The 17,110-nt window shown below is 37.0% G+C and overlaps 1 protein-coding gene across 1 annotated transcript; it reads right to left on the bottom strand.

The window, feature by feature from the left end:
* Positions 1 to 7,006: 7,006 nt before the first annotated feature.
* Positions 7,007 to 15,042, bottom strand: tbx22 (T-box transcription factor 22). The gene is made up of 9 exons (XM_083561532.1): positions 14,922 to 15,042; positions 13,577 to 13,962; positions 13,073 to 13,226; positions 12,774 to 12,875; positions 10,947 to 11,121; positions 10,228 to 10,392; positions 9,478 to 9,542; positions 9,243 to 9,328; positions 7,007 to 8,641 (listed from the first exon to the last, which is right to left on the bottom strand). Exons 2-9 carry the CDS (start codon positions 13,797 to 13,799, stop codon positions 8,097 to 8,099), a joined length of 1,515 nt encoding a protein of 504 aa, XP_083417658.1. The 5' UTR covers positions 13,800 to 13,962; positions 14,922 to 15,042; the 3' UTR covers positions 7,007 to 8,096.
* Between the last annotated feature and the right edge of the window lie 2,068 nt (positions 15,043 to 17,110).

Raw genomic sequence — 17,110 nt, 5'->3', positions numbered from 1 at the left:
CTTATGGCTGTCAAAAAGAGTGAGGTGGCAAGCAGATACAGGAAACTGCGTGCTCTGATGGGGCATGTGTGTCCAATCACTTCATGAAAAGGGCTTTCCCCAGTTTTTTACAGACAGACACACACAGGGCATCTGCGGATGATCATGCTGCCATGCATGGCACTTGCTCACAGTTGTGTTAATACTGCTTCTATTATGTTTTTATTGCTTTTGCTGCTCCAGCTGGCCATGTCATTCACACTTGTTAAGTATTTGGGTCATTAAGCTTAAAACAGCCTGGAACTCTCACCCTTGTAACTTTCTCTGAAACCCCTGCAACCTCTCCAAATTTCAGACTCTGATATCTATTACAGAAGCAGATATCATGGACACGGATGTGTAAGCTCTATCTTCCTGCCGGCAACTTCAAATGTTAAAAGAGTAGTTTTATGATGGTGGCCTCATGCACTGATGGTCAAGGAAAGAAATGGCCGGAGAATGACACTGTGGTTTCAGAGCACAGTGACAGGCCACTTACGTTATAGGGAACTGATGTCAAAGTCAAAAGGTTAATAATGTGTAAACTTTTGCTTGATTGGTGGTAAATGATGAGCTGCTGAATGACTGATATTAATTCACTTGTGGCTGTTTGAGAATCACTGGAACCTCTGTTTTGCACAATGATAAAAATGTATTATGAGCAATAGTACAAGATCAGGTTCAAAACTTTATGTGTGTGGGCTTCACTCTGTGTGTATATAGTGATGAAGATTAAAAGTTAGACAAGAGACAGAGAAAGGGGAGGGGGTGGAAACTGCACACATATGGAAAAGTGGTTGACGGGTTGCAGTTAGTCACACTCCTGCATCTCTAATTGAATTACCGTTGACAGCACACCACTGGCTGAGCGGTAGACCCTAAGCAGCCGACAGTCGGGTTTGAGTGTGTCAGTGACAGGGGCATTCGCCCTGAAATCAATTACCAGCACAAGGGGCCGGGGGGATCGTGGCCTATAAGCCACATCCTGCAGGTCAGTTCCAGGACTGATGGCAGCATCTGGATCCATGCAACTGTACTGACCTTAGAGCACCACTTGAAAGTGGTCTTGCAGCAGACAGACATGCTGTGGCCCTAAATCACCTGCTTGCCCCTGCCACTTGATACCCAGGGCTGGAGCATCCTATGTGCTAGTACTGTCCCTACTCATGTTATAAAGGAAAGAAGGTGATTGACATGCAGTAGAAGGAAAAAATGATCCTGTCACATTGCGGAAACTGGTAGAGTTAAGGAACATCAATTCTGGTAAGGTTGGAGTATCATATCACGGATTATTACCTGGCCTCAAAAGCATGGACATATCTTATATCAATCTCAGAGTCCCCAGAAATCTCTCCTTTAGCCTTTTTAAATCTTTGTCAAATATCATGCAGAAATCCATAGAAAGTGAAAGAAATGTGTATTTTTGTTTATTCTGAATGCTCTTGTTTGACTGTTTTTAATTCCTTTTGATGTTGTACCTTATACCAATTGTTGTATTAATTATATATTATATGTATATCTCATTTTATGGCAACTGTTTTAAGTGCATATGTGACAAATGGCATAGTTACAAATTGTAGCAAATAAATAAATTATGATTAAATTGTTTTAACAGCATAAATAATTTCATTGAGGGGTTTTTAATTTACCATTAATGGGTATAATGTCATTTTTATATATATATATATATATATATATATATATATATATATATATATATATATATATATATAATAAAAGAAAAAAAAAAAAAAAAAAAAATATATATATATATATATATATATATATATATATATATATATATATATATATATATATATATATATATATATATATATATATATATACACCACCTGCAGGAGGGACCGTGAGGGACGGTGCTGTGAGGATTGGGCAGCATATGCCTGCTTAGACTGCTGCCCCCGCGACCCGAATTACGGATAAGCGGAAGAAAATAAATATATATATGTGTGTGTGTGTGTGTGTGTGTGTGTGTGTGTGTGTGTGTGTATAATTCATTTGCTCAGCAAGTGTTGGCTTCACCTGTGACTAAAGGTTCTTCTACAAAAAACCACAGGAACTTGAGTTCTGGAGAAAGCATCAGACCTTGCAAAAAAGGTGGGAGAGTTGGGGAGTTATCAGGGGAATGCAAGCGAAGGGATGATGGACAGCAGAGGTCAGAAAGTGGAAAGTGTTTTGTTGGCCCAGCATGAAGTCCCTGAAACTTGCTGACAGGTCTCTCCACAGTTCAGTTCCCCTTTATGCAGCTGTGGGCCACAATACCATGGGGGGAATTAAAAGAGCATGATGCAAAAATCTTCCCGGGAAGGGATTTATTTCTAACCATGCCATGCTAGAGAGAAAGAACACTTAATAAATTAGTGGAAGGAACAGAACAATAATCTCTGATCCACATTTTCTATAACCCACAGTTCTTCCATGTCATTATGTAGGTGCAAAACACATGCTGTTCCAGCTAAATTATGACAGAATTTGTTTTATCGTATTTCTGATTGGATTGTGCAGGCAAATGTGAATGTTATTGGGGTCATTAACACTACCAGGAGGGGGCTGAAGTGATGGATGACATCAGAGCGTGAGGAGGGAAGGCAGCCCACACAAACAGAAACTGAGCTCCTGGCTGCTCCAGGCCTGGCTGGGAGACCTCAAGCTAAAGCTTTTCCTTCCACATGGTCCTGACCTCAACAGCCCCCTGCTAACAGTGCACACACTGCACACATGCCTGACTGACACAATGGCCCCTCTATATGACCTCTCCAGCAGGTATGTGGAAGTGCTTGTAATTCATTTTACATTTTACAATTTTACTATGGCCAGTGCCACAAAAAAAAAGGCTATCGATATTATTTCCTAGATTTCTAATCAAAAACAATGATGGGGTCTTCTCATAATTCAAGTGGGGAAGCAATATATCTTTAAGTATAAGAAGCCCTGAAGCCTTGTAGGTTAGACAGTGGTGAAACTGTAAAATGCTAGTTGCAAGTTCAAGAAGTCAGCATTCAAAATCCAAAAGGGCTAAATATACCTCAGTGTGGTAGGAGGCAGATTTGCTGTTTGAAGAGAAGAGTACCACTTAATAAGCTGTTAAACTGCCTTTGCTTTTCACATTATTGCCTGGAGGTAATTCAATTTCAATGGCAGCTGGTTTCACTTGAAACTTTACAACAGAGTTTAATCATATCCCATAAGCTGCTCTGATAAATAACCTTCTTTTATTGAGTTTGCAGAGCAAATACCATTCAGTGTAAACCTCACATGTAGGACCCAGACCCGAGAGAGCTGCAGGGTATATAAATGTAACAGAGCCAGACTGAAACAGACACTACCTCCTGTGATCCTATAGCTCTGTAATTTAGAATTTCAACAACCACATTGTTAACACGAAACATTTAACAAAATATTGTTTCACAGAGTGCCATTGTGTACAATGTTATCACTCCAACTTTTATTGGAAATATAGTTGATATGCTAGGTATAGGTATTTATTCCTTATTTTTTATAAAAGCTGTAAGTGTTACGCAGACTGTCTTTTGATTTTCAAATATGTGGGATTTGTCCCTATGTGCTGTTTTTAGAAGTGAAGTCTGTAAGTCATCCTTGTGACAAGTTATGTCAGTGGTAGCTTTGGAAATGCATTTTTAAGACCATTTTCTTCTTTTTGAACACTTGTGGCTTTCTTTTATGAATACAGAAATAACAGCGCTACAATTTTGCATTATATAAACAGCATGGAATTACATCTTGGTCCTTGTTTATAACATTGCTATGGTTTAATGGAATAATTCTAGCGTAATATTTTCATAAGAATATATACACAAAATGTCCACATGCCATTCCTACAGGTCTTGCAGACAGAATTTGCACATGTGCAAAATGAGGCACAAAAACGCAGATTGCATTCAGATAAAACCTTTCTTTCAACGCTTCAGTATTCCAGATGATCTGCACCCTCAGGAAGTCTTAATGGAAGCCAGGCACTCCCAATCAATTTTTTTTAGTTCGTGTGAGGAAACACAGTCCAGGAATTGAAGCATGGCTGCTTTGACTGACAGGTGGGAGTAATTTGATTTAATCCATTTCTCTTCCTTTTGGCTGTCTTAAGATTTGATTAATTAACAGGTGCAACCTATTGACATGTAGAGTAAGAGAGAGTATTTTCGAACAAGTGTGTGAAACTGTTTTTTTGTGTGTTTTTTTCAAATGAGATGAACTACACAAAGTCTAATTAATCCTTACCTTCTAGTATGGCATGTTGTGAAATTGAGCTACACTGACAAGAAAATTGGGGGAAGCAGGTCATTTCCACAACTTTGGATAATCCCCTTTTTCTGAGCCCTCGAAAGCAGCTAGGCTAGCTTTGGGAATTATGCCCAGGTTGCTCTGATCTGTGGGAAAATTATCACATCAAAATACAAGGACAGTTCCTGCTAAGTAACCAAACCACTTAGTAGGCAGTATAAACCAATCAACCAGAGATAGACACGTATGATTACCTTCTATTTCTTTTTTTATTTTTTTTACACTTGTTATGATAGGCTGCATATAAAGAATTAGATACATATTCATTAAAGCATAATGACATAAATGCTTTATGCTTTATAAGAATAGTCCACTGTAAGGCACATTAAAGATGTCATCTATCTATCTATCTATCTATCTATCTATCTATCTATCTATCTATCTATCTATCTATCTATCTATCTATCTATCTATCTATCTATATATATATATATATATATATATATATATATATATACACACATACATACAGTGAGGAAAATAAGTATTTGAACACTGCTATTTTGCAAGTTCTCCCACTTAGAAATCATGGAGGGGTCTGAAATTGTCATCGTAGGTGCATGTCCACTGTGAGAGACATAATCTAAAAAAAAAATCCAGAAATCACAATGTATGATATTTTAACAATTTATTTGTATGATACAGCTGCAAATAAGTATTTGAACACCTGAGAAAGTCAATGTTAATATTTGGTACAGTAGCCTTTGTTTGCTATTACAGAGGTCAAACATTTCCTGTAGTTTTTCACCAGGTTTGCACACACTGCAGGAGGGATTTTGGCCCACTCCTCCACACAGATCTTCTTTAGATCAGTCAGGTTTCTGGCCTGTCGCCGAGAAACACGGAGTTTGAGCTCCCTCCAAAGATTCTCTATTGGGTTTAGGTCTGGAGACTGGCTAGGCCATGCCAGAACCTTGATATGCTTCTTACAGAGCCACTCCTTGGTTATCCTGGCTGGGTGCTTCGGGTCATTGTCATGTTGGAAGACCCAGCCTCGACCTATCCTCAATGCTCTAACTGAGGGAAGGAGGTTGTTCCCCAAAATCTCGCAATACATGGCCCCGGTCATCCTCTCCTTAATACAGTGCAGTCGCCCTGTCCCATGTGCAGAAAAACACCCCCAAAGCATGATGCTACCACCCCCATGCTTCACAGTAGGGATGGTGTTCTTGGGATGGTACTCATCATTCTTCTTCCTCCAAACATGTTTAGTGGAATTATGACCCAAAAGTTCTATTTTGGTCTCATCTGACCACATGACTTACTCCCATGACTCCTCTGGATCATCCAAATGGTCATTGGCAAACTTAAGACGTGCCTGGACATGTGCTGGTTTAAGCAGGGGAACCTTCCATGCCATGCATGATTCCAAACCATGACGTCTTAGTGTATTACCAACAGTAACCTTGGAAACGGTGGTCCCAGCTCTTTTCAGGTCATTGACCAGCTCCTCCCGTGTAGTTCTGGGCTGATTTCTCACCTTCCTTAGGATCATTGAGACCCCACAAGGTGAGATCTTGCATGGAGCCCCAGTCCAAGGGCGATTGACACTCATGTTTAGCTTCTTCCATTTTCTAATGATTGCTCCAACAGTGGACCTTTTTTCACCAAGCTGCTTGGCAGTTTCCCCCTGGCCCTTTCCAGCCTTGTGGAGGTGTACAATTTTGTCTCTAGTGTCTTTGGACAGCTCTTTGGTCTTGGCCATGTTAGTAGTTGGATTCTTACTGATTGTATGGGGTGGACAGGTGTCTTTATGCAGCTAATGACCTCAAACAGGTGCATGTAATTTAGGATAATAAATGTAGTGGAGGTGGACATTTTAAAGGCAGACTAACAGGTCTTTGAGGGTCAGAATTCTAGCTGATAGACAGGTGTTCAAATACTTATTTGCAACTGTATCATACAAATAAATAGTTTAAAAATCATACATTGTGATCATATATTGTATTTTTTTTATACTATGTCTCTCACAGTGGACATGCACCTACGATGACAATTTCAGACCCGATCATGATATCTAAGTGGGAGAACTTGCAAAATAGCAGGGTGTTCAAATACTTATTTTCCTCACTGTATATATATATATATATATATATATATATATATATATATATATATATATATATATATATATATATATATACAGTACAGACCAAAAGTTTGGACACACCTTCTCATTCAAAGAGTTTTCTTTATTTTCATGACTATGAAAATTGTGGAGTCACACTGAAGGCATCAAAACTATGAATTAACACATGTGGAATTATATACATAACAAAAAAGTGAACTGAAAATATGTCATATTGTGGGTTCTTCAAAGTAGGCATCAAGAGAATGCCAAGAGTGTGCAAAGCAGTAATCAAAGCAAAAGGTGGCTACTTTGAAGAACCTACAATATGACATATTTTCAGTTGTTTCACACTTTTTTGTTATGTATATAATTCCACATTAATTCATAGTTTTGATGCCTTCAGTGTGACTCTACAATTTTCATAGTCATGAAAATAAAGAAAACTCTTTAAATGAAAAGGTGTGTCCAAACTTTTGGTCTGTACTGTATATATATATATATAAGTTATTGGTTTTTATTAGTACAGCATAGAAGTAAAAACATATATTTATATCCGTGATCTCAAACATGAAGGATTTCTGATTTTGGTGTTCCTGAAATTGGTCATAATTTTTTGTGCCATTTCAAGTCTAATTAATGAGAAACCAGTTTTCAGTTGCACTGGATTACAGCAGAGACTATGTTTGGATAGATATTTGTGTTTTTGCAGATTTTATATGAGCTGGCGACAGACTAAAAGATTGCTGCAGTCCTGCCTCCTTAAAAAAGATATTATGCACAGGAGAATAGAACAATGAACTACAAAAATGATTATAATACAGTTCTTATGGAGCAGCACTTTTATGCTTGATACTTCATTGTATTTAAAAGCAAGTACTTTTATACTTTTACTCAAGTAGTAATGTGAAGAAGTGCTTTTGCTTTTTGCCTATCGTCAAATTTAAACAAGGGATTTGCACTCTTACTCAAGTACAGGAATTGTGTACTTTATCCACTACTGCCGGTTCCAATATCAGCGAGCACTTGAATGACATTGCGAGTAATGTAGAGAAGATAAACATGAAGATGAGAGACATTTATACTCCAAAAAGCTCAATATTTGTACATGTATTAAATTATATTGACAGTCTGTAATAATATTGCTGAACAGTAATATGTACTAGTTGGGGTCACTATGTTTATCTTAAACTAATGGTGGGTTTATTTATTTTTTTTAAATATGACTAAATCAAGAGAAATGCATTATACGTTTTATGTTTTATGAAACCAAAACATCAAATTATGACTCACATGTATGTATATAGACCTTGTATGTATATTTTAGAAACATATATGTTTATTATAAATTGTGTTTGACAAAATGTTCCAAAATATGTCATAATACAATATTTCCACAGAGAGTAAAGAGGGCTTAAAATAACACAATTGCCTCGAAAAATCAACCTTTTTTTTTTTTATTAAAACTATATTGTCCATTCTGTCTTCCAATAGGAAATATCAAGTGCAGTGTTTTTCCAGCATTAGCACTGAAGAGTTCCATAGTATAACAAAAGTTCCATGTTCCACTCATTTGCACTTCATCCTGGCTATTTTGCATTGAATCATATGAGTGGTGGGGTGACAGCAGCTATGTATTGGCATTGTTTACACATGTTTATCATAAGTTCAGCTCCAGCATCTGGCAAGGTCAGAGGCAGTGATTGGCAGTTGAATGCCAGGCTGTTTGGCGCAGAAGGCTTTCAGATGATGCCAGGATTATGCTGTCAGATGGTTTTTGTGAGCTGGTGATGCTGGAGAAATGTGGATTGAAAGGTAAAGTATAGCTGAACAGGCCATATGGTGACAGGAGAGAAGATGATGCAGGATCCCTCTGAGCTCCAGGAGTTCGGCTTGCCTGTAGGTTCTGGATGGAAAGCAAGCAGTGGCTATGGAGGCATTGACCCCTGCAAGCTATTTTTTTGCCATGGAGAGAAGAGAGCATGGGGAAGTCCATCAAGGGTCGCAACCCTGAATAACCTCTGAGTCTGTCTGGTATGAGGCTGCAGTAAGGCCGACTTGTGAAAGAAGTGTTTGAAGAGGTCATTTTAGAGCAGACTGGGACGCTGAGGTTCGGAAGATCACTGTCAGAGCCAGAGAAGGTGAATGGGAGAGAGAGTGAGGAACTGGAGTGTGGCAAGAGCCTTTTCAGTGGGGAAATGTCACCACAGCTCTCAGATGACCCACAATTTTCACCTGTAATGAATGTGTTAAAGTAAAATGTGACATTCTACTTTTGGCAAATATACTATTACAACAATGAACAATCAGTTATTTGGTTATGTATTTTTTCTCAGCACCTCATCTTTTTCTCTTTTTTTTTCAAAGAAAAATTATATTGAAGGGGTATATTTGATTGGCATTGGTCAGAAGCAATCACTTCGTTTTAACATTTGAATTTTACATAAACCTAATTAATTGTACAGGGTATTTGCACATGATTCGTTGTTATCTATACAGATAAGATCTCTGAATCTCTGCTCATTATGCATCTTTTATTAAATCCTCTTTTAAAAGATTGTCTCGACAATATGAGTACTTTATAAAGCTTTTAATCTTTTTGTTTTTGAATATCTAATTTTCAAAGAAAACTAATTGTCCAACATTTAATACATAACATAATATATAATTTATAAAACATAATATAATTTAATTTGAAAACATATAATTCTAAAAGCTAAATAATAATAATAATAATATGAATACAAATAATAATAATAATAATAATAATAATAATAATAATAATAATAATAATAATAATAGTCAATCTAACAGTGAAAAATGCAATAGTCTGTACCTTGCAGCTCCAATCCATATGGTTTCAAATTGAGACCAAATGGATTTCGCCAGGGATAAGAGTCCATAACACCATCCAGTACACCCCTTTAAGAGATAAAATGTATTGTAAATAACAATATTACTACTAGTACTACCAATAATAATAATAATAATAATAATAATAATAATAATAATAATAATAATAAACACTTATTTTTGCAATGACAAAATTTTAAGTACATATATTCCGTTACCTGTTTCTTCCTGGGTCTCTAAAGCCCTTAGCAAAAGGGTTTCGGTCAATCTTTAATTTTGTTATCTTGATTGTAGAAAAAGTAAATTCAGTGTTATTAAAATATCGCTTAATGTATATGCTTAATAATACTAAAAGTAAATACAATCCAATTCACATTTCTTATGCAGAAAGTGTGGTCTGAGGTCAGATAATACATTTTGATAACTGAGAACTTGCTGGTCATTAATTTATATAGAACATGAAACAGGACTCCAAAAACCTTGAGGCACAACCCCAGAAAATTCAATTGAAGGTTTTTTTTTTTTTTTTTTTTTTTTTTTTTGCAGAACTGGACCCTAACGACAGAGGTAGGCAGCATTTCTGTGGCTTCTGGAACATTTGTAAATACAGAAATCCTACACAGGTCAAATGCTCCCTAAAAGCTAAACAGCATGATTTATGCAGACGGGTTGGGGCAAAAACGTTAAATTTGATATGCTTGCAGTTAAAACACTATAGTACATAATTCTGCAGTTCACCATAACTTCCATAAAATGTATGAACAAAGATGGAATTAATTTTATTCTTCATATCCATGTTGTAGAATATGTCAGAAAGGCAAATGCTTTAAAAAAGACGAATATATCCGCTATTCATAGAGGCCTAATACTGCCTTCAGAGAAAATAAAATATCACCTTGGGGTTTTTAAATTGGACATTTCATCTGAAATGTGTGCATTGGGATTTTTAATAAAAAAAAATGCTTTACCTGTTGGTTTTGGTAGGCTGTTACAGTTGTGAATTGGGTCTCGGGGAAGGAAAAAGTGCACACGCCTTCAGCCGGGAGCGCAGCGATTTGCGACACGTCCAGAGAGGGCTCGTGCACGACCACGTGCACGTGTGGTTTGTACTTGTGCATGGACTGCAGGATGATCTGAGTTAAAAAAAAACATTTAGCGAATTTAGCGAAAGTCAGTGCTTGTATTCAAAAGAAAAAAATCCCATGTCAAGAGAACGGTGGACGCTTAAACACTGACTGTAGCTGATCTTGGTTAAAGTTTAAAGCGTAAAACCGCGCAACAGCAGCTGGCGCGTGAAAGATTGGCACTTGTTGTTGACTAAGCTCCGATCAAGCTGAAGAAAGATAGGAAGATACATTTGTGTACACTGGGAAGCCCCTGTTTGAGTTACACAGTCACACTGTCATGTATTTTAGTGCAAAAAACGTGAAAACATTCTGGTACTCAAATGACAATCCGTGCTTCTGATCGTGCCAGATATTGCAATTTAACCCTACGGAAATAGGTGTAGTTGCTGTTCTCCAAAAGCAGTTATGAAACAATGTGAATGGAAACAATAAACCATGGCATTTTAATCTGGTTTCCCAGATGAGACGTATGCAAAGAAATGCACCCATTTCAACCGTAGAATGGGAGAGCTTTGACCGGGATAGATGTTACATGGTGCTTTGAAATACGTGCAACTCACATGCCCCTTGTCGTCCATCTCGTTGTTTGTTAATTTGACACGATCGAAGCTGATCACTTGGCGCATCCACGTTTCTCCGGAGCATGGGGAGTCCGGGTGAATGTAGAGCCGCGGGGTGAAGGACGAGTGATCTGTGTTTCCAGCCACCATCCACTGGGAACTGTGGTATACATATCTGTGGATTAAAGAAAACTTCATAACATTATTAAAAATTATTATATTTAAAACCAATTTCTGTGGACATTCGGTCAGTATTTGAACATAAGGAATATAGGAAACTGCTTTTTAAAGTAAACCATTTGATGGTTGCCATTCTTGTTCCTTTTATATTAATTACTGAAATAAACGTCTTTTTTCACCTCCTAAATGTGCATTTGAGTGCATTGTTAGCCCGGGTTTTATATCTAATTTAATTGCATTTAATTGTATATCAATTTAATTGCAACATTATTTAATTGTTTAAGATTAGGTGTATTACTATATCAATTTAATGAAATTCTACTACTTCTGTAGACATATTTAAATGTGTAAAAAAAAACAAAAAATTAAAAAAGTTTAATGGCTTTGAATGAATAATTGTGTCCTGACCACGCCCCCCCACCACCCCCACACTGGGGGCGAGTAGTTAGATTATAAAATGTTTTAGTCTGAAAAACATTTCACTGTTTAAATAGTGTTTTAATATTTTTTTTTTGGTATGCTTTTGCTTGAACACCTAAAATGCGAATTCAGCCATTTGTTAATTTAGTTTCTTCTCTTCTTCTTCATCAAAAGATGTTTGTGAATAGTGAAAATACATTCTTTTAAGCAATTTAGGACATCAGGAGAGTTCCGTGGCTTTTTACTCGTCCGTTTATTGTTCTCGTTTTTCCCCATCAAGGGACTGATTGCGAGCATAGAAAACTACAGTAGGTGGTTTTCTCACACGCTTGCGGCGCACACTGTTTAGTTGAACAGAGGAGCAGACAGTGCGACAGGACGATCACAGTTTAGTAAATCTGGAGAGGGAATTCAAACTAACGTTATAACCCATGTTTTTTTATAACGTTATGCACATCTACATTTTAGTTGACAAAACAGCATTAAATAACTGGCAAGATATCATCCTCTTGTCAATCTGTTTCTTTCTTTGTTAGGATGGCATTGACCTGAGCTCGTATCAACAAATTCCAGTAGGAATCTTCAGTTTTGACTTAGAAAGTCCACAACTAAACCGTTCCTGACTGTGCATCATTTTGATGGGAATTCAGTGATGGAACTGGACAACCTGCTCAGGCCTTCTGTCTTAACCTTGGAAAGGTTGACTCGTATTTTTAAAAAGTGTGGAAAAAAAAAACATTGGCAAACTTCTTCTTTTTTCCTTTTTTTCTTTTGTATATAATTCAAAGTAAGAAAAAGTTAAGTGGAGTAATTTGACAAAACAATATACTTAAAAACATTTAAGTCAATTGAACTGATAATAATTGTTAGAACGTAAAGTGTCAATTTATGCTCACTCAAGATTATTAAATAAACATTGCTTTTTTTTTTTAGGGCAAACAGTTTGCACCAATTTTTTTGTGTGTATAAAAATAAAACAAGTAGTTTTACTTCACTTCCTCATCTTGCTTTTTTCATCTTTGCTTTGACGTTTTTATTTTAATAAAACATCTGTGTACTTCGCTGTTGCTTGTTATTTTACGAGCTTATGTATTCTTCTACTCCTTCTTTTTCTTTTTTCCCCCTATTATTATTATTATTATTATTATTATTATTATTATCATCACATTTGATTATCTTTTTATTTATTATTTTAAAATGTATCTTTCAAATATATTAGTGTCTCACCTGTATCTCTTGGAATCCACGAGCCTGATGTCCATGGCAACGTAATATTGCTTAAAGGGGTCCAGGTTCTTCACTTTTATTCGGATGGATGGAAACATTCGCCTGATGAAGGATTATTTTGAGATGTTTATCAGTTTTTTAGTACAAATACAGAGACATTTAGGCAAAATAAATATGTTTAGTCTAAATATAAAACGTTACTCATCTATTTCTTATTATTTCTACTTTGTTTTTGCTTTATTTATCCAATGTGAAAAAGGCCTAATCTATTAAAGAATAATAGTAAACTGCTCTCCCACCTGCCCGCTTTGGTGATGATCATCTCTGTTCCGATCTCGTGAAATCTGCTCCACAGATCGGATCCTTGCAGTTCCACTTGGATTTGTGCGTCTGGGTCAGTTTTGTCCTCGGCGGATGTATTTGTGCGTTCAACAGTTTCCTCGATTTGATGCACTGCACAACATAATCCACACATTTATAGCAGCTTTGGTATCTTTAGGAAGAAGAGTATATAAAGTATCCAAAGTAATTATGAAAAGCGAAAAACGTTAGTTGGTCTACATACACCAAAATGCGCAAAATATAACGCGCAAAACTGCGATATATCTATAAAAGCCTAATACATTTACTTTATTTACTTATAACTCTATTTTTTCTTGGTTAACACCCATTGATAGTCTCGTGTAACTGCTGTGTTACTAAACCAGCAGAAAGGCTGGTTCTTGAGTTCTCAAGCATCAGCGGTCCTGCTGGTAAAGTCAGTGCGCAAAACACACACAGTCTGAAGAAGAGTAGACGCTCACCGCTGTCCTGTCCTTCATCCACCACGTTCCCAGTCACTCTGTCCAAGTCGCAGTCCCTCGTCTCTACCTTCAAATCCTTCGCGTTTTCTACTTTCATCCTTTTGCAGCTTTTCCCCACCAAAGCCTCCACAGAGAACGCGTGCGCTCTCCGGCTTAGACCCTGCGCCCGCGGGCAGGCGACCGAAACTCTGTCCCCGGCTCCACTCACCCTCTGCATGGCCATCCAGCTCCAGGTGCTTGAATCGATTTCCCTTTGCTGTTTTCACAGGCGCTTTATTTTACGCGTCTGTCCTGTGCGCGCTCGCGTTTAAATTGCCGATCATTTCGCAGTTGTAGTGGCGTGTCCGCGTGTCCGCGCACTTCCCCACCCACTCCACATTCAGCTCCTAAACTGGGAGGCACCAACAGGGGCGCAGATGAAGGCCAGCAGTAGGACAACTTCCAGAAGAACAAGTGACAGCTACCGAATTTCCTGCATGTGAAGTCGGTCAGAGGATGGAACTTATAATTTATAGACCGGAGAAAATGTCTTCCGGCCTCTTGTCATTGATTTGCGCAAAGAATGTTAAACAGGAGATTTTCTCCCGCGTGTGCAGATTTACAGCAGGCGTGTAATGTTTCCAATATTTTTGACTACTAGGAAAATAGAAACTGTATATTCAATTATAAACATATAATATAACATATAATATAATTCAATTATATAACATATATATAAAATGTGTCCATCGTATCTAAATATATTTTGGACTACCTAGGAAAATATCAAATATTTGTAAATAAACTCATATATATATATATATATATATATATATATATATATATATATATATATATATATATATATATATATATATATATATATATATATAATTTAAAGTTTATTTACAAATATTTTTATATTTTTTCGATGATATTATAATTAAATGACATTACATTATATTATATTATATAATATTAGATTAGATTAGATTAGATTAGATTATATAATTTTATAAGTAGAGACACGATTCCTTTTGCAGATATGCTTTGGGTTTGCTGTCCAATTTTTTATTTACATTCAAAACTACCCGATATGCTTTTTTTTCTGTACATTTCCCTTAAGCTTTATTTGCTCTAGGGAAAAATAGTTCTTCCTAAATAAATAAATAAAAATATGTTGAAATAATAAATACGCCCCGCCCATTTTAGCAAATAAACTTCCATTTACCTCACCAGATTGTCTTTGCATGGACTCCTGATGTTGTTTTCATGAAGTTTTAATTAAAGAAGTATAATATAATTTATTCAGAGGAAGAAGGAGGAAAAATACAGCAAGAAATGTTTGAGTCTTACTAAATATTACCATCTGGAGGCGCGCATTGAAAAAAAAATCTTCGTGAAACTCGGCGCTTTGGTTAAAGCTAACATTTCCTATAACAATTTGGGGCTTTCCGTAAAATAAAGTCTTCTGAGGCGAGTTGTGCCTGCTTCCTATAATGCCAAAACTATCAGATTGAGTTTGGGAACATTGTAAGAGCGGCCGTAATGACAGGTTAGGATTATTAAATTACCGCGTGACGTGAAATGGATCCGTTGTATACACAAATAATAGTAAACACAATTTAAGGACAACTTATTAAAATGTTTTCATCATAGGAACTAATTGCCCGGCGGACGGGAAAAGACAGCTGTGTTTACACATTGATTTGGTCGACCATAACCAAAATAATCAGCTCAGGTAATTTGTTCCTTTCTTGTCACCTCAGCTTGGTTTCTCCATCGATTTTGCTCTAATTTATAACGTGATTGTTACAGTGACAGGGCTGCCTGTAAGTTGTTATTGTGAAAGTCATTTTAACAGGAGGTCCCAGAGTGTGACGTCACAAGTGTTTATTATTCGACGTAATTGAATAAAACCAGTCGAAAGGGCATTACGGGAGTCACGCCACTGAGAGTTATTAACATTTGGCCACATTTCTTCCATAAAAATATCACACAAATTAGAAGCTGTTTTATTTTCATTTTTATATTTTTTGGGGGGTTAATATTATACTGTTAAAAGTGTTTTCTACAAATTGCACTTCTGATTGGTCAGGCTGAGATTCAAGTTTATGGGATAGAGATGACATTCACTATCCAGTGGAAAAGCTGTGGCTGAAATAAACCAATAAATATCATGATGCCTCCCAGTCTTCTGGGAGGTGAACTATTATGAAGCCAAACAGACTAAATTCTCAAAGCTTGATGGAAACTTGGCCATCATGCACTGATTTGTGTTAAGTTACATATACGCTGAGGTGCAGAACTTCATACAATCAGTCAGGAGGACAAAGTAAACATTTAAGGGAAATGCACTACGAATGACTGATTGCTAGTAAAATGAAAGGCATAAAATAAAATTCACTGAACTGTGTTTAAAAAAAATTATAAACACAATTCTTTGCTTCCCTTCTGAGTTGAAAGAGGAGTCTGGGGATCACAATGCAAAACTGAAATCGAATCAGTTGTCAGGGAAAATATTGTCTGGTACTTTCTAGCGATTACTTCCTTTTAAAGCTATTGCTGCTTTATAAGGCATCAGATATTGATACTGTACTTATCAGTACATCAATTAATTCTTCAGCTTGTGTCATTTTGACTAATTGTTTTTCTATTAGTTTGCTTCCGTGTCTGCCGTGAATGGACAGAATGGTGGGAAATCAGAGCTTCTGCATGAAGTTTCTTTTTGTAAACATTGGCAAGCACTGTAATGCACAAGCGTGGTGCCTTAACCAGGAGGGTAATTGTAGACAGCAGTGCTAAGCAGGCCAGCTGAAGTAGCCACTAATTGGAAATGACTTCTCCCTTGCCGGTTTATTTTAGAGCTTTAAACTGACACAGAGCAGAATGTAGAGGCTTATTTGAGACACCTTGCATGTGGAGTGAATAAACCATGACCCTCAGCAGAGAGCTGGGATCTTTCCCCTCTTCCTATGCCAGAGATAAGGAAAGGGTGTCAGAAAATGTATCCTGGCACAGTTTGCCTGTTTCCAACAGAGCTGCCCACAGATTCTGGTATTTGCCACATAACATTTTTGCGTCGTACCCCATTCGCCTCAAGCACAGGCTAGCATGGGAACTTCTGGCACAGCTTAAGTTCTCAGAAGTTGTGTTTTCCTGTGTATGTTTTCTTTCTAAATGTTCAGCATTTAGAGGTAGCATTCTTGCAGTAAGTCGCCACTGGCTGACTCATATTATGTGCCTGTTGTCTTGAGCTTGTCTGTATTTGACATGCACCCTGGCACCCACTCCACACTGTCCATCTGATTTTAATAATACAACAGGCCTGGGCTTTAAACATCCCCTCCTGCGTTCTAGGTAAATGTGTTTCTCATGGGTGACATCAGATCAGATGAAAGGATGGATGAGAAAACAGAAAAGATTAAAAAAATACCGGAATAGGCCAAAAACATAAAGGAGAAAGCAATAAAAACAAGCTCCCCATGGAAGATGTGCAATTAAGGGGTGACAAATTCTTATGACCTGCTCTATGGCATCATTTCATCAAGTGAA

Source organism: Silurus aristotelis (genome assembly GCF_946808225.1).
Source record: "Silurus aristotelis genome assembly, chromosome: 14".
Taxonomy (NCBI): Eukaryota; Metazoa; Chordata; class Actinopteri; order Siluriformes; family Siluridae; genus Silurus; species Silurus aristotelis.
This window is presented reverse-complemented; position numbering and strand designations above follow the sequence as displayed.

What these genes read in the sequence shown, in the direction of transcription:
- tbx22 (XM_083561532.1), bottom strand. Translation starts at nt 13,799, where the DNA reads ATGGCCATGCAGAGGGTGAGTGGAGCCGGGGACAGAGTTTCGGTCGCC. An exon ending in ATCATCACCAAAGCGGGCAG is followed by an intron (nt 12,876 to 13,072) that starts GTGGGAGAGCAG and finishes ATCCTTCATCAG; the next exon opens with GCGAATGTTTCCATCCATCC. An exon ending in CAGCCTACCAAAACCAACAG is followed by an intron (nt 9,543 to 10,227) that starts GTAAAGCATTTT and finishes TCTACAATCAAG; the next exon opens with ATAACAAAATTAAAGATTGA.